Below are 18,182 nucleotides of genomic sequence, written 5' to 3'. Positions count from 1 at the left end.
ACGGTATAATGTCGCAGACGCCATTTTGAATGGGACGACAGGAGCGCCGACCGATTTCCCTTTTCTGATCGAATCACTTACACCTGGAACTTTCCGATTCGTTTCCGAGGTTTCCCCCTTCGACTTTTGCATCAGATTTTTTCGAAATTAATTTCGCTCCGGCGCTACATTTACCCAAATTTCCACTAATTTTGGGCTGCTTTGGAATAGCCTTTCGTACGCCTCGAATTTCGAAACTTTGGTTAATAATTACGATAAATAACGCTCGAAAATCGATATATTATGATGTTTATAATTGCCGGGTATTTATTGAATCGTGCAAGCATTATAGTGTAACAAATCACGTACATTATACGCCCCCTTAAAAGGTTTTAGCCTTTTAATGGGTGCGATAAGGCTCGGTTCAAGTTTGGTTTTTAATAGGCGCTTTTTAATCTGGTAAGCTCTTAATCGCGGAGGGTTTCCAAAGACCTCGTTCCAGCCATCGGAAAAAATGGCCGGAATCTGGATCGGTTGCGCGCAGCGTCTTCGGCACACCCCGTGTTTAATTAAGAGCGAACACATTGCGGGGAATGTTGGAGACTTAACGGTACCGCCAAAGGAACATTGCGGAGAGAATCTGAAAAATGCGAGGAATAAAGGTGATATTAATGAAGAGAGGTCGTCTAAAAATTAACGAGATATTTCTTCAAAGTTGCTACGCCCCTGACGTGCGATAATTAGTTGATCACATGAACACAGCGTCGTAGTCGGGGGGATCCGTAATCTTCAGAATCGTGTTTAAAATTAAAAAATCACATTAAGTAATTTCTTGACAATATAAAGAATGATCGATTGTGAAAAAATATCCGGAGATAATAAGATGACATTTTTTGGTGACCATCCATTACTTCGGACAGGCCTACATGTCTGGGTAACCCGAACTGTCAGCTTTCGGTTCGATCAATTTTTGTAATGATTTTTGTTTTCGTATATTTTTGAGTTTATTTAGCGTCGGTTACCTTTGATATTATACTCAACACAGCCGTTCGATTTAATGGGTATTTTTCAAATTGCCTCTATCGAGGCTCTAATGCGATCCGAGATTAAAAGCTTTCGACTGTCAAAGACTTTTTAAGGACTCAATATTGGTGACCATTAAAAACGAGTTTGTATTTAATTTGCTGCAATTACTAATGCCCACTCGTGCACAATTATAAATTGGCGTTATCCATCTCATCTTTGTTAGTAGAAGGATTACACTTAAGATTTAAGAGGTCCGCTTTTCAAACAGAAGCTCATATACTCAAGACGACTCATTGTTGATTATTCGAGAGGATTGCAAACATTAGATACCAGCCATTAAGTAGAAACAGCTCTAACATGGCCGCACTCAAGAAAAAAGATCGGAATTTTAACATTTTCTCGAAGACTGACTGTGACTCTCATTCATGCGAACGAAACTGATTAGAATGAAACCGGTGAATTTTTGTGCCATACGCTGCGTGACGTATCGATACGTGTGAATCATCCGCGGACATCATCTTCCTATGGAAGTAGTAATTTTTGGCCGAAGAATAATGTGGTCTTGGCAGTGTTATTACTCGGCTGTCGGTGAACCGCAATAAATAATTGAAGCTATTTTACGAGAAAGAATGCCACCGCAATATATTTTAAGGTGCGGAAACGTCGAAACCGCATTTTTTACCCGGATTATGACTGATCTCTCCCATATTTTGCATCCGTTTTCCCAATCACAGAGTTCAGAGGAACCTTCCCGTCAGCCCACACGAGTAATTACGAAGAAGCCCGTCTCAGTCCAAAAACGTATTCATCAACAACGTCTTAATAAGAACAACACCGATGTCGAAATTCTTTAGAGGCAGATCCCGGCACTTTTCGTTAAGGAAGATTATTTAATTGATATGTTTTTAAATGTTGATAATCCATTTTGACTGTCATCTGGGAATAAATTATAAAAATTTAACTGGTTGCCCGCTGACAATCTAAAATTTTTAACCGGTTTTCGGCCTGTTATCTCTGCTTTTATTAGGAAGGCAGTAGATGTAACCGTTGTTTTATTTTCAGGAACCAGAAGGGTATTTTATAAGTAATTACCGCTCGACGGTTTTTACCTGCCCCGCTTTAACCACAAACGATCGAGATAAATTTTATTAATGCGCGAATATTGACAATAATCCTTTAATCGCAGTATGGCAAATAAATTACACGTATTGTTGCTAATTTGCCGCTACTGAGTGTGCAATTATCTCAAAACCTTGCGGAAACGGGACGGTTTCGATGCAAAAGTCGCAAGCAGCGCGTTCCATTCCGAATTTCGATTGTCCTTGGAGCGTGCGGTTGCGACAACCGCAACTCCAACTTGACATCGCTTGAAGAGCTGTCAAACGGCTGAAATTCGCAGTTCAACATGAGGAAAGTACGCTCTTTTTTTTTTTTTTTTTTTTTTGAGCGACCCCGTACTGGACCTATACCTTCATTGTGGCTCGAACCGTTCATCTGTCACGTAGGATGTGTGAGACGCCCGGTATAATAATTACAATAGAACACCTAGATTGCAATATTTGGATATATTACGACAGGAAGATGGCAAATCGGAAGACAGAAAACGATATTTTAAGTGGGAGGATTTTCTTTTGGCTCGTCTTTACTCTCTCGGCCATTACCATCTATTTCCATTGGCCTGAAACACGAACAGAACATTAGTAAACCTTGCGGCCCCAGATTCCTAAGCGTGCAAAAAGATATTCTCAGCAAATTCCTGAGTCCGATCGGGGTTTGACGCTTCGAAACTCATCTTACCCAAACGGCCTGAAAGAAGGATCAGAGATGTCGATGCAGCCCCATGCGGTGGGGATGCAAAGATCCATTTTAAGCTCAATCTGTCGGTCTTCTAGCTGTGTCTCCGCGTTCTCGTCTTGGGACTTTATCCCGTCGGATGTCTTTTTAAATTTGATCTTTACTTCCGAGACTTGAGGGTCCAAAAAGTCGCTGATTTCATCTTGATTAAATTGAGCGTTAACACAAGAAACGGCGGATGAAGTAGAAACACAAATTATTATTACCCTCGGACGGTAACTCGGGTCATTGATGTTTATACATCCCCACGGTGTCGGAATGCAGTTATTGCTGTATCCCTTTTCCGACTTCTCTTCCTGAAATTTTAAATGAATCCGCTTCTTTACCATTCATAACGAGAAGGAACCTACCTCGGCAACCGAACTTTCATCGGCTTCTTTTGGTTCCTCGACTGGAGCGGCCAGGCACACACATCCCACAATCAATAACACCGTAATGATCCCATTCATTTTACTCATGACATCGATCTGCACTCATCAAATGTTCGGGAACTCATCGTAAAACATTCCTCATCGATTCGTATAACATTTCCTGCGAAAGGTGACGTAGAGTCACATTGGAGCGGATTTAAAAAAATATTTGGGGAAGCTGTGAAAAATGGTTCCAGTTTTGGTACAAAGAAGCGGTTTTGAGATTTCGTTTCGGGTCTCTTTTTTTTTCCTATCGATTAGAGAGCCGACGTTCTCAGGCAATTCTGGAGCGATTGAGAATCTTGATTAATGACGCACCTCATAGCCAGAGAGTTTTAGAGTTTAGTCGCTTTTCCCCTTTTTTGCTTACAAGAACAACACTCTAATCCAGCTGTTTGCATTGTCACACCTGACTGAGTTACAACACCGGATTAACGTTTCACGTTAGTTTGTCCATAAATTTCATGCCACTCATCAGCGATGGAGGTTAACCGTTATTTCGATTTATGATGTTTGCTGTTCTAATGTATCCACTCCTTTACATCCCCCACAAACGCTCCATAGGCGATATCCACATAAGGATCCCGTTAAATAGATGAAATCCTAATCGATCCACGGCCAGAGACTCAGCCACTGGTACTTTTACGGCTTCTGGTACAATACCAGAGCGGCTCTATGACATTTTGGCATATGTATGTGCAACCAATCACCTCGGCGCATAATCTCGCTTAATCCGAAGATTGAATTTACAAGGGAAACGTTCTTGTTGCACAATATCGTGGCGATGGAAATGGAAATTCTTGTCTCGTAACTCACTCATTGTTGATACGTTTTTGATGAGTCAAGAAGATTAAAGCGAATTCAGAAGCTACGCTACTGACATCTAATAGCATAATTAACCGAGATGGAACAAAAACGAACTTGCAAAAGAGAATAATGGACTCCTAGACATATTACGCATTTTTCCACTCTCATTTAATATCATCGATGCTTGCCGGGAACTGGTTTCATGCGAAATCCATTTAGGAATCGCTACTCGAAGGTAGTACTTAGTTTGATGCAAGACCTTCTTCCTTTTCTTCTATTTTCAGCAACTACGGACGTTACTAAGAATTAACGACTTTTTAACACTCGGTCCTCGATCGGACCTCGTGAAATTGCGGTAATATCATGCCTATTGTTGCAAATACGGTTTTTTCGCAACGGTTCACACCTGCTGTAAATAATGTAACGTCACCCCCGGTCACTGATGGGAAAATGCGAGTGTGAGATATCGATAAGCTTCGAGACATGAGGAATTTTTCATTAAAATTAATTAATGCCTAAATTAGACGTACATTAGATCAAGTCATATTATCATAACTGCTTCTCCCTTTTACCTCATTAGCTCGATTATTATCTCCTGCTACAAGTCCATGTTTGCTTCGCTGTTTCCTTTCAACGTGCCCCATCTTTATCGCTATATTGATAAATTAAGGAATAAGTCGCCACAAAAACCACTGGTTGACTGGTTTGAGTGTTTCGATTTAAATACCAACTATTCGGTTTTTAATGCCTCACTGTCCGAGAATCGCTTCGAGGAATGCCCGCACACTTTTTTTAATCATCGAGGACAAGAAGTGTTGCCGGGGATAAACTGCTACGTTGAAAAACTGGCAGATTAGTAATTAGAAGTGCTAACGCAAATGGCAAAGTATGATGATGATTGGAGAATAATTGATTTAAGCAAGTGCAGGTTTGCGAATGTCGGCGGGAGCTCTGTTGCTGGTGGTGCGAAGAACGTGTCATCGAAGATCCGAGGGGAGAAGGAAGAGAGACCGCGTTCGCGCCCTGCAAGACTTTTCCTCGGAGACCAAAGGTACCGACGACAATTCGGCAATTTGGCACAACGTCCACGTCCAAAAACTGGCAAATTAGCAGGTAGAAGTCGCAGCGCGAGACTCTTCCTCGCCGCTTTACGGTCAAAAGACACTTGAGCGTTCCCTCGTCAGCGTATGCAAATCGCGGAGAAGCGTATAAGGAGAAACTTGCGTTATGTCGGCCAAATCGTGAACAAATTCCCTATAAATCATAATTTCGAAAAAAGCGCCATTACCAAGAACCATTTCAAATGAGATCACGCTTCTTATATTACCATATATCATTATCAGTTTTCCTTTCTATATTGCAACAATTGGCACTTGCTTTATGTGTCTGAGAGTGTAAAATATGTTATGATTCAAATGTGTCTTAATATATGGAATGTTTGCCTCCGTGCCGACCATACTTATCCACCATTGATTTATTTTTCCTATACGTGACTCAATTATTTGATCGATGGCGCTGATTACGATCGGCCTCCGTAGCAAAAACAATAAAATCATTTTCCCATTGAATAAAATATGCAAAATATCGGTCAGTTTGTAAAAGAATTCCTCGGACATATTAATTAGTTTATTAACATTAACCAGCTGGGATGCAATTAATATTAGTTCTAATGCTGCCGATTGCATGCAAATTTTTCCACGCAGGTGCTACTTCCATTAGTAATTCATTAGATAATGCAATATCAGCCTGAAAGATCTCATACACCGGCAGAAAATCAAATTCTAAATCTTCGAATTCAGTCCGATCTCATCATGAGGAAGAATATCGATTTTATTCGCTCTGAAAACGATGAGTAATAACGGATATTACCTTGAGGCGGCAGTTAAACATGCAGTTTATGAGCATTGAATCGGTGCTCTAGCTGCGAGTTCGACTTTTGCGGAGAAAAATTAGTCGTTAGTTATATTCCATATACATACGTTTTTCCTTATGTTTTTCGCTCAGATTAGGTTTCTCCAAGGTAATGCACCTAACGGCAAATGCCATTGGATACCAATAAAATCGATAAGGTCGTGCAAAAGACGAATGCCGCAATATTGTTGTAAATCTATTTACTACGAGCAATCTCCTTTCGATTAAATGGTAAATTTATTAGTAAGTACACAATATTATATTATAACACAGAAAATGTGCGTAGGACTATTAGAAAGCAGACCCATTGCGCAACCATCAGGGATGGGCCAAAGTTTTCTTTAATGACTAATAAATAATAATCGAATAATTGATTCTCAGGAGGTAGATTTACCATACTGAAATATTTCGTTTCAACGTGCTTTCATTTCGGGTCCATGACCGTATAAAACGTTTATATTTTTAATAAATGGGAAAATTTGTATTCAGAAACGAGCCTTCTCTTGGCATTGTTCGGAAGATAGACAGCCCACGTCTGTGCCGGCACTGAAATATTGATGTAATCTGACAGATAAGCAACCCCTTTCCGTGCTTTAAAGTTCTGCATTCAAGTCGTACGACCGAACGAGAGGTCGTAGGTCACGGTGGTACTCTCCGTAAACGTATATCGCGCATCAGAAGTCGTTTGTTTGGTTTTTTCGGTAAAAAATGTCTTTTAATGGGATCGCGCATTTTTATTTCGACTTCATGGAAAAGCAGAGGCGGCACTTTAGGGAGCGCAATTAGTTACGCGCACGCATACGAAACGAATTGAATCTCAATGATGAGGGAGCGCCCAGCTTGAAAACCAGAAGCCGTCTTATCTTTCACGGTAATCGTTGTATATCAAATATGAGCGGTTAGAATTGACTTATTAGGTGACAAATCCTATGTGAAAAATTATGGCTTGCAGGCGTTCTCTCTATCTTTGATCTAGAGAGAGAGAGAGAGAAAGAGGACGCACGACCAATTAGATTCGCTCAAGAGAGAGGTAGTCAAAAACCTTTAGGAGGCCGCTTGAAGAACGTGGAAAGGAAAAGTGGTTCTTCAGGCGACACCACGGAGATTCTTTAATCGTTGGAGGGAGAAAATCGGAAGGCGAACGTAGAGGCGATTTTTAGAAGGAAGCATGACTGCGTCCGTGCGAACCACGTTGAAGGCTAACATGGTCGAAAACATTGGACAAGTCTTATAGAGTCATTACAGAATCACTTAACCCATGTACCCCGATTTATCCGTAAAATTTGGTCATTTTTTTCGACCACATTTTATTAATTCCAAAGCGAACCTTCCATTACATGATTAAACTTCTGTTTTGCAGCTGCAAACCCGCTCACAAAAATTATCCGACCGAAGAATAATAAGATCTGCAAGTGGCCATTTTGGCATCGATTTCCTGTGTTCGTAAACCACGTGTGTCTCTGCTGGAGGCAAAACGAATTAATTGGCTAAATGGCAGATTCGACATTTAAATGAAGAAAGACTCGGCGGCCCAACAACCGCATGGGTCGCACAAAAAGATAACCCCATGCACTGACATCTTAAAGGATGCCCCGGCCCCAACTAATGAAAGTATTTAAACGGATTTATGCGATACGTTAAATGCGATACGGTTATACGTTCCTGATGAGCATTACTGCCCAAACCTTAAAGTTCTCAAAGCTGGAGCTATCTATGGTCAGTTCTTTTTGTTTTGCGATCGTTGTGGGGAGTTGTGCCCCACCGTTCTCAGTTAAAGCTGACCGGAGTGCTCGGACGAACGTAGGTACATTTGAGCGCGTCACATATGCACGTGCCGACGAACGTCCCTGCCCTTAACAAAGGGCGAACGTTCTCAATTAGATTTCACTGAGATTATAGTGCACAATGAGCGTGCATTACGTGTGTGTGAGGCCTTAATCCCAAATAAAAGAAAAGAATAAATGAACAATTCGCCGCAAACGTACAGAACACGTGGCCAATTGTTATCCATTAGATATATTCAAATCGTTGTCGGTTTACTTCCTCTTCGGCAGCGTTTAATATTACAATGCCGATACTAATTAATATTGTCACTAAAGTGGGAATTGAATAAACAATTCTGATCATTGTCGCGTGTAGGTGGTGCCTGTATCCTGTAAATTCTATAATGCTTGAAATGCACTTACTACTTGTCGAGGTGGTCAGCTTCTCGGCTTACCTGCAATAAAAATGAACATATTAATAATATTAATAAGAGATCCACGAGGCAACAACATTAAGATATTTCATTGGTAAGTTTGACAGGTCCAGATAAGACCGTTTTTAATTGGCTCGACTGAACTTCCTATTTAGAAGATCCATTAACTGGGCATACCGCAACGGGACGGTGTTAGAAAATCAGATTGTCCGAGTAAGTAGTAGTAGTTGGTACCGAGTACCCGTATAGCCGGTTGCGAGATGGCGCTCTTGTCGCTGTCACCGATTTGGTTCTGTACTGCGGTCATTACTGTCTCGGACTCGCTAATGAGGTTGCTCACTATTCATGAGCGCGGAGGCGGTACTAGAAATAAACCACGACGCCGCTGTATACATGCTCCTTTCTTTTGTTTCGGGTGCCAGGAATGCCCTCTAAGTGCAAGTGCGCGCGTTTATAAACAAACAAAACAAAAGACAATTGCAGATTTTTATCTAGCGGTTCGCGAGATATAGAGGTGGTCAGCACCAACTCGGACTGGGATGGCAGCACCGGCAAAAATGTACGTTAGGAATGTACGTACTCGATGGTTATTAACAATGTTGCTTTAAAACGCATTCTCATCGAAATTACCGAAAACGTAATTTCAGGGTAATAAGAAGGCATAACCCGAGAGATTGTTAATTTACTTGGAATTTTTTGCGGCTTTATTCACGAGACTGCCACGACTTTACGATATCATCTTCCTGGCTGAATTTCAATTAAAGTGCAGTGTTCTTAAAGACAATGGACAATCTTTTTATTTGTCCGGGGCATCCGCTCCGATATTGATAGCTTGTAATTTCCCAATTTCTTTAAAAAACGATCGCGTACGTCCCTTTTGGGCGGTTGCAAAAACTTGTTAACTTTACGGATCCTTAAGACGTCCACGATGGTACCGTGAAGCTCGATAATAACGGACGTACATTTTTAGAGTTTTATTATTTTCCGAAGGGGCTTGTTGGGCTCCAGTCCAGTACAGTTATTAATTTAAATTGCAGGGTCGTTTACAAAGAAACACATTTCCGTTTTTGTCCCAATCGCCAAAGGGGGGCTAATGTTCACGTTAATAAATTCCGCTATACACTCCCCCCCCCCTCCCCCCTTTTACTACTGGGTGTTTGCCGGTACTCACTACGTATAAATAACCTGATGTGCCATGTAAACCATCAAATCTTTGTCGATGCGCGAAAACATACATATACTTTTCAAACGCCCACCAACACGAAAAGGGGTAAAAACGTTCAGCCCGTGGACCGGCCCTTGTTCCCCCCGATTTGGAAATGGCCCTTTAAGAGCAGATCTCTGAGCGTGTTTTCAGGCAAAACGACCTTCTTCGGTGCTAACTTCAGGAATGCGCGAAAATAGACGAGAGAAGAAGACAAATTGGCATAAGCATGACGCGCGCATTTCTGTCTCCAAACGGGAGGTAGTAAAAGCAACACTAAACAACTATTATTTAAATCGTATGTCAAGTGTTATGTCTTTGTTATTCAAATAAGACGCCATTGCACGATAACAACCGGGCAATATTAATTGTTATGCAAGTTTGCACAGGGATTTTTGCCGCGCCATAACTGTTTAGAAATGTGTCGTAAAATATTAGAACCAATTGGCCTTAGTCCGAGATAATCCGAGAATTTAAGGTCAATATGCGGGTCGCCCCGACAAGTACGATTCGGGTAAATGAAAGGACCTAACAGAAGAAGAGGGAAAAAAAAAAGGAGGAGACGAGCGTATTCGTCCGCGGTAAAAATTGTAGGTCGTATAAAGACATTATTATTGCCCATAAGAAAAATACCGTCATGTAAAAGTTAATAAAGGCTCTCGCCGAATGCCGAAAAAGATTATTTAAACTGGGCTCAATCCGTTTTATTGGCCATAACTTGGGGAGAGCGCGAATTTTGATATGGTCCATGAATCACTTTCGGAACCGCGCTCGTATTTATCGGGAACCACACGGCCTACAAGCAAACATTTTTGAGACCTCTGGGATGTGTTTTAGAGGCAAAAATCCGCAGGGTCGGACTCGCACGAGACCTTAATCAATTATTATAACATCCCGGAAAACTGCGTCTTCCGAACTAAATCGTTACAGCAAATTGCATATTGAGCTTAGACGATATATTCAAATTACCATGCATAACTGTCAATGAGAAACAGTTAGTGGCAAATAATTTGCTGGATTTATTGATTTTATATTGTAATGTCGCTATTAATAGTTCCTGTTGGTTTCTGCCCTTTTTAAGCCCCCGATGCTATTAAGTGTCCCCGCTCTATTTCAGAGATCCGAGCAGAAGGAAGAGGTTGCTTCCTTTCTGTTATACAGAACGAAGTTAAGTTTTGCGAACCGAGAACTCGTCATTCTTGGTCCACCCCGGAGTAAAATTAATAAAAGTAAAGAAAAACGTAGAAACATTAGATTTTCCAATTCCTCCTCGAACAATTTTTACTTTTTAGGAAAAATTGTTCTTGTTAAAACAATCCGATATCGGCAACATCACGCTGTTGAACAAACATTCAAACGAAGGCATTGCTTGCATAGAAGAAAAATGTGTTTGTTCAAGACTAAAATATAAAATGCTTTTCTCATCCCATCCTAAACCAATTTAGCTTTTCAATTATCACCCGCTGCCGATGAAGGTCCACAGTTCCATGAAAGAGCTTAGAAAAATATCGCATACGTTTTGCTTAAGTTTTTAAGAATTTCAACTAATCAAGTAAATCTATGAACTAAAATAGTAGAAATGATTAAAACGATGATTGAAGAGAAAAACAGAAACCGATAAGAAAATTCCGCAATAAAATGGATATTTGGATGGGTTATTTGACGAAACCCATGAATGTTCCATTAAAAAAAAAAAGCTAAAGCGAAAATAAACCATCATCCCGTATCGTTTGGAAAGAACATCTTCGGATGGAAAAAAGAGACCGAGTTATGCAAATTAATGACTATTGCTCCATAATTTTGCATTTCAATGATGTGCAAAAAAGAGCAGTCCTATTAAGAGGGTCACTTCTGAATTTAAATATTTCTTAAAAAGTGGTCTCTTTAACAAGGCTAATCAACATTAAGCCTACGGTATGGTCCCCTGAAAAATATACGGCATTTTAAAGGAAGACACCGCCGGAATGTGGGATGATGGCCAACTTATGGTAATCCGCGAACTGGACATTGTCCAGTATTGTTTTTAATTATTGCCCCGTGGTTAGAACACATATGTATTTTTGTGTGCAACCACATACAGAATTCCCTTTTTTTTTTCATTTTTAAGTTAAAAAAATTTTTTTGTTGCTCTCGACGAAGGCAATTTCCTTATAATATCTGAGACCTGACACAAACAGACTGTAATATTCCATAGAGAATCTAATCTAATCCACGGCACAAAGATGGTCGATCCCACAGCTCTACGGACTATCTCCGAACATCTGCAATAAGCCCAAGAACCGAACAATTAAGAATCTAATTTGCATTCTCAGTATGTGACTGAGCCAATGCGAATAAAACGAGCGCATTGGTACTACACATAGCATATGCACAGATTAAGAGCCGGATAGTACCAGTAGGTAGTACCTACTGGCTAAGAATTTTTAGCGCAAGGCCCGAGATAGTGTCGTATTATTCAGGTATGCTCAGTGACAATGAGTACGTGGCACGCCTCACCGTGATAACAAAACCCGATAGGGCAATAAGTTTATTACGTCTGAATATCATTAGAAGCTCGGTGGTAACTAGAACAATGAGGCCTTTTGGTGGTCTCAGGTGCGAAAGCGCCCTCTAAACGGTTTTAATGGCGAGACATGGATGGAGATCGCAAAGCATGCACCAGCAAGAGTGCTTATTTTACTCGTTTTTTTCTTTTAATTTTGCCAAGTCCTCTCCATAACCAAAATCTCTTCAGTTGTACCGCTCGTGAAACTGCGAAATCCCGTGCAAGTTGTTCTTATAGGTGGTACGATGCCATGATTGTCGAAAGACGAAGAGGAATCTATTATGCATTATTCAAAGGCTTGAAACACCCAACATAAGAACTAATTAAATCTGCATTGGAAAATAATAAACCGGCTTGTTCTCGCAACATTTACAGCTTTACGCGAATTTGAATTTTAATAATCGGCCGAGCATCGACAATGCAACAACGATTATTGCAGACGTTCATTAACATACGCATAATTAAAAGCCGTTCTTTTATTTACTAATTTGGCCCGCATAATAGATCGGTAAATAACCGTTTCAGATGGTTTTGTTGGACAACAATGGCTAATTCCTCTGCCCTTAGTGGGCAAAGGAGTTAAGTGGGCAAAGTGCTGGGCATTGTTTGGTCTTAACATTACCGATACGTTAAAATAAACATCCAACTCTTATTTGTTGGAGCATTTTTATATATTTTCACTGTTTATGGGTCCTATTGTGTCGAAATGGCCGAAGAAAGTTGTGTGTGTGTGTGTGTGTCTGTGTGCGCGTGCGCGTGCGTTTTTTAACATTATATTCTATGGGGAGCATAATTTACGTTTGTAGGTCAATACCAAAGGTCATAGCCATAAGAGCTGATGCGAGTTTGTTGCATGTACGAAGAGATGCGGTGCTGAATCGGGAGTTTCAGGAATCAGAAATTGTCCAAGATGCACGTTCCTTTATACAAGCGAAGCCTGTTAAAAACATGTTTAGGTGTATTGTTTCGTTTCCGTTAATGTGGCCGACATTTGAATTCGAAATCCATTATAACGGTTGGCAAATATAAATCAAACCCAATCGCGGTTCTCTATCTGATGGGAATATGTATCGATTTAGTAGAACCTCCGCCGTGAATGCCGAGAATGAGAAATCTGGTAAAATAATTTACGAGTCGCCGGTGAGTTATTCGATGCCCATATAATAGAAAATGATCAATTTATATTCATAAAAATGTGTAACACATTCCTGAAATGTAAAAATCAACTACCCGGCGAATAAACAACAACTTCGGTACGCCCACTTATCTTTAATAATATCGGGGAAAGCGTTTTCGAATTAATTGCTCGTTGGTTCGTTGCTCGGGCTCATTATTCTCTTAACCGAATTAAGGAAGGTTCTCGTTGAAGGTCCTCTGCTCATCGGACAATCTTGCAGATTGTGAGGAATGAAGGACGAATCAAATTCAACTCCAAATTGCCGCCTTGTATAGGTTCAACAAGGTTGGACGGTTATTATCAATTATACACTCCGTACCTACTTCACCGTCGGTTCATTTATGAACTCAATTAGACAACTTCGTGGTCATAAATAACATCTACCTATATGATGGACAAACACCATAAGTTAAAAAAAAATCCGATCAAGAAGGCTTTATAAGGAACTATTTGGTACTGAGCCCGTACGTCTTTGATATGTTCTACCTAATCTTGAACCAAACGAACAGGCCTAGCCTCATTGCAGTACGACTCCGTTCACCTTTATTATTTGTTAGATTTAATTAAAACTAGTTTTTTTCACGATTCCATGGACCTGTGTGTTGCTTAGTTGCAAAGTGTTAAAGATGATGTTCACGTTCAGAGAAAAAGCCTTTATGGTTGCGTTTTATCGTAAAAACGTAATGCGGCGTCGTCCCTCGCCGGACGCCTCGAAGTTCATCTTGTCGTCCAGCGATAGTAAATCAAAGCAATGGGACCATATAAGCGTAAACGAACCGAAGACGTTCACTGAGCATCGCACCTCGCCTCTCACATCGCCGTAAAATGAGGAACAATTTTTATTCCTGCGCCGACGTGCTTGAAACTTGCTCTGTGATTGGTTCTGTGAATTGCCTGGTTCCTTCATACGAGAATAGCGCACGTTGCGTTTGATCGGTAGGACCTCACGTGATCGGCCCGATGGAAAGACCCAATGTATGTTGAGGATAGAGGAATGGAACATGTGATGCTGCTCGAGGAACCAGACGAGACTCAACATAGACAAAGCATGATTAATAATAGTCATCATATCAAGGTTTTTGGCGAGTCACTATCACTATCTGAAGCAGACAACATTTTTACAGCCTCTCTGTTCTTAAGAAACTAAACAAATGAACTACAATAAGCGGCGATACACACTTCTTCACTTGTTAACCTAGCGGCGATGTTCATTTCTTGGCGGGGTGAACGTCGAGACGTCAGGCGAGAGACGATGGTTCACTGTGTTTTTACCCTTATTTTCCCAATGAACAGTTCACAAACAGAGAATGGGCCTTGAAATGATCTTTTCAGCATTTGATATAAACGGGGTAAGTAAACAAATATTGATTAGATTTATGTTTAATTTTTTCTTGACCGGTAGTAAAGATTAAAATTAAAATTGAGGTTATGTTCATAATTACGTAGACATATGCGCTCGTTGTCAAATAATTCCAAAGCCTACTCGATCGGATTTGTTTTAACGCATGGTATCTATGATATACGATATACAGAGTGCTCACGAAATGACGGTCACTATAGCAAACGGGAGAAAAATAGTTTCATTTACTGAAGTTCAGCAAAACGTCCAATCGCGATATCCGGCCAGCCTCCAACATAGTGATTAGACAAAACCCAGTTGCGGTGTTGCCAATTTGCATTGATGCACGTTGTGATTGCGGATTATTCAGTAAAGTTGGACCTTGCAAGAGTTAAATGCGAAATGAGATTTTATTTTGAAAATCAAGCGAACCGTTTTCGCAGTTTGCATTCGAAGTTGTCTGAAATTCTATATTCTTGCATCGTTCAGACTTAACCGATACTAGATGTTTTCCTCTTTCCGTGGCTCTTCATAAATCGGATCTCCATCCCGTTGAACAATCTAGCCAGGTTGATCTTGATTGATTAGTCCATTACCACCATCAGTACTCGCGGTACTAATTACAATTACCACCACAGGACGGTCGAGAATTGCACATTGCATATGCATTTCAAGTATATGTAGCATTTCATTGGTTTTTATGTCGTAGGAGTCAATTACCTGTGCTGGCCTTCTTCGTGACTGTCCGCTTCGTTTGCCTCCTTATCGCAGATCTAAATTCCCAGCAAATTAGAGTAGAATATTTCCGATATGGCCCATATCAAAAACAATAATATCCAGGTATTTTTTGGCTCTTTTTTATATCGTAATTAGGCGCCAGATGTTAATTGTAGGACCTTCAACGCCTCTGCCAGTAATTGACGATTCTCGGATTAGTGATGCTGTGGCGAAGATAAAGAAGACGTAAAAAAAAATTCTTTGAAAAACTCGTAAACATCGATTTCCACTTACTTTTCTGAGCGATAATTCAATTTGTTTTTGCGTTCGCAGCTTTTTGCGCTATTTTCAGTTTCGCGGTAAAATGGTTGCGACCTTAATTTGATCATTGGACCACTGGTTGAAATTAGTTGAATAAACTGCATTAAAGTAGCAATAAGTAGGTTAATAAGGATGAAATGCTGCTTATTATAGTCTTATTTATTAGCTATTCGAAAGGAAATGGGTTGTTATGATCTTGAAATACTAAGCATGTAGTCTTAACGCGGATGAGTGAAGAACCATCAGGTGGATTCGTTTTCAATAATGTTTTAGATAGTTGAATTTTTTCGAATAGAATTTGTAAAACATCCTAGTTGGTTGATGGAGAGCCAGTAGCACGCACTTTAACCTTAATAGTCTTCAGACTATTAAAACACCCCGACTCCATTTAATTAGGAAACCGTGAAGCCGACTATAGACGTTCACGTATTACAGATTATTCATGGTCTCGCTCTAGGCGTTCAAGGTTCATTTTAAAAGTGTAAATGGAATGTAGCTGCGTTTTTTGTTTGAGCTCGGGTCGTCATTGTTTCTTCTCGGAACATTTCCAAAATGGACGTCAAGAAGAGGTCCACCATGCATTGTTGCCGAACTGCGCTCCTTCCGACGTGTCCTTCATTAGCAACAAGGATAAAAAAAATCAACATTCCGACTTTGGCGGGCATCGTGCGTACAAAGGATTATAAGTATTAATTATTGCCCTCCGCGAAGGAACTCATAATCGAAATATTCTCATAGGCTTATCTTATAATCCCTGATGTCATTAAAGTCGTTATTAACTTCCTTGGAGTTAATGCGTGTTTAAATACCCGACGTGCTCCGGCTGGATAAATCCGAATTGGATGGAGCAAATCAGTCAGCAGGGAAATTGATGGGTTTCTACGTTACTCTTCGCCGAAAAGAGCGAAAACTTTGCGACACCGGCGCAAATAAATCGAAAATTCGTGGATCTAGCATGAACTAAATAGATCCACAGGCGATGACAAACAAAATCGCATTAAGTCGACCGTAAACTCGGGGATTCATGGAAACCGAGATTCTCGAATAAGAAAAATTGGATTTACCTACACTGCGGTAGCACTTAAGTAGTACCGGGCAAAAAGTCCCGGCCGTGGATAATGCGTCGGCACTGTACAATCGAACCTTTTTTTTACTGAGAAATTCAAGGCTTTATTTTGGGAATTCATCACGGAAATTTGAATATTCCTCACGACTCAATGAAGAATCTCCTGTAAACATTCTCTGGAGGAAACGAGAAGTGCGAGAGAGCCCAAAAAACGCACCTTTCTAAATTACAGACTCACGTTTCTATCATTCCTTCTTTATCCGGCCAGTGTTTCAGCATACCGAGATTGGGAGCTTATCCTTCAAGTTCGTTTTGATCTTGAAAGGACAACTTCTCAAACTGATTTATGTATATTGCCATACAATTAATTGATAATTTTCAATACATCGTTTATGACTCCGCTTAACTTGTGAAATATTCTTTCGGGAAGAACCGAGAGGAATCTTTAATATAAATAACGTCGCTGTCCATTGACCAAAAAGTGAAATTTCTCGATGGTCGAAATAAAGAATAACTGGAAAAACATCTAAAAAGTTATAAACGTTTGCGAAAAAAATAGTTAGTACCGACGCGCAGAAGGTCACAAGATAAAGAACTGCCCGCGGCCGATGGACCTTTATTCGGTCAAGAGCAATAATAATACCCGTTATTCTGACTTTACGATCCGTTGCAGGGAGTGGAGGGCTGTAAACATAAAGTAATGCCCGCTGGTGGTGAACTCGTTGTTGGCACCACGGAAACTCGGATGCAAAGGAAGATTTTCATTTGCCCATAAAGAAAGATGACCACCCTTAAATTAGGCATCGGTCACCCTGCAGATTATCTAACGTTTCCATTCCCACCCCAGGCATTTCTTCTTATTGGTCGCGCGTATTCGAAGAAACGTTATAACGTACGGACGGGGTGTATGAATAGTTGGAGGATAAGATGTCAGTTGTTCCTTGTCGTATGCAAAACTCTCTGTTAAAGACATTCCTACATGAAGACATAAATCAATAACAGAAACAAATCGACGTACTTCCCTTTAATAAGAACGAACGGTATGTGTGCCGATATTTCTCATTGTTACACAACGCTCATAAAACACTTCCACGATTCTCAGTAAGTCTTACATAGCGTTGACTTATTGACATTAAACAAACAGTCATTACCATCAGACTTGACTTATTTGCTGCAACAATATTGTGGACAGAATCACCGGAATTCGACAACAATAATGAGTATCATTATATTGACGACGCGATTTATTATTTCTGGTTATCAAGTCCAATCACTGCGTGTACGTACAAGACCTAAATAGCTCGTCGGGGCTTATGCCGTTTCATTGTTTTAGCCGATTCAATACACTCCTTCCATTCTTGCAAAATAACTGTGATAAATAAGGATGAGAAGAAAAATGATTAGAAAGTAGGTTTCGGCTTTGTTTCCGATGCAGCTCAGCTAATTTGAAGCCGCCGATGATTTGCGGGTTCATTGTGAAGTTCGTTAATTTGGCATTTTTCTCAATTAAGTTACAAACGTAGTAAAAATCACGTCCGTGAAATTCCTTTAATCGCAATAATTAACTGATAATGTCCAACTACTCGTATTCGACGAGGGATTACAAACGATTTTATGGCTAATTATTCC

General features: G+C 40.3%; 2 protein-coding genes across 2 annotated transcripts in view; both read right to left on the bottom strand.

The window, feature by feature from the left end:
- Positions 1–18,182, bottom strand: part of ds (dachsous cadherin-related 1) — a 91,309-nt gene that overhangs the window by 32,746 nt on the left and 40,381 nt on the right. The gene's annotated exons all lie outside the window — the stretch shown is intronic.
- On the bottom strand, positions 2,564–3,383 carry LOC136347795 (uncharacterized). Its single transcript, XM_066298096.1, has 3 exons — positions 3,210–3,383; positions 2,803–3,155; positions 2,564–2,683 (listed from the first exon to the last, which is right to left on the bottom strand). The coding sequence occupies exons 1-3, from the start codon at positions 3,315–3,317 to the stop codon at positions 2,617–2,619; spliced, it is 528 nt and encodes a 175-aa protein (XP_066154193.1). The 5' UTR covers positions 3,318–3,383; the 3' UTR covers positions 2,564–2,616.

This window comes from Euwallacea fornicatus, chromosome 30 (genome assembly GCF_040115645.1).
Source record: "Euwallacea fornicatus isolate EFF26 chromosome 30, ASM4011564v1, whole genome shotgun sequence".
Taxonomy (NCBI): domain Eukaryota; kingdom Metazoa; phylum Arthropoda; class Insecta; order Coleoptera; family Curculionidae; genus Euwallacea; species Euwallacea fornicatus.
This window is presented reverse-complemented; position numbering and strand designations above follow the sequence as displayed.

What these genes read in the sequence shown, in the direction of transcription:
- LOC136347795 (XM_066298096.1), bottom strand. Translation starts at nt 3,317, where the DNA reads ATGAGTAAAATGAATGGGATCATTACGGTGTTATTGATTGTGGGATGT. An exon ending in ATGAAAGTTCGGTTGCCGAG is followed by an intron (nt 3,156 to 3,209) that starts GTAGGTTCCTTC and finishes TTAAAATTTCAG; the next exon opens with GAAGAGAAGTCGGAAAAGGG. An exon ending in CCTTCTTTCAGGCCGTTTGG is followed by an intron (nt 2,684 to 2,802) that starts GTAAGATGAGTT and finishes TTCGTGTTTCAG; the next exon opens with GCCAATGGAAATAGATGGTA.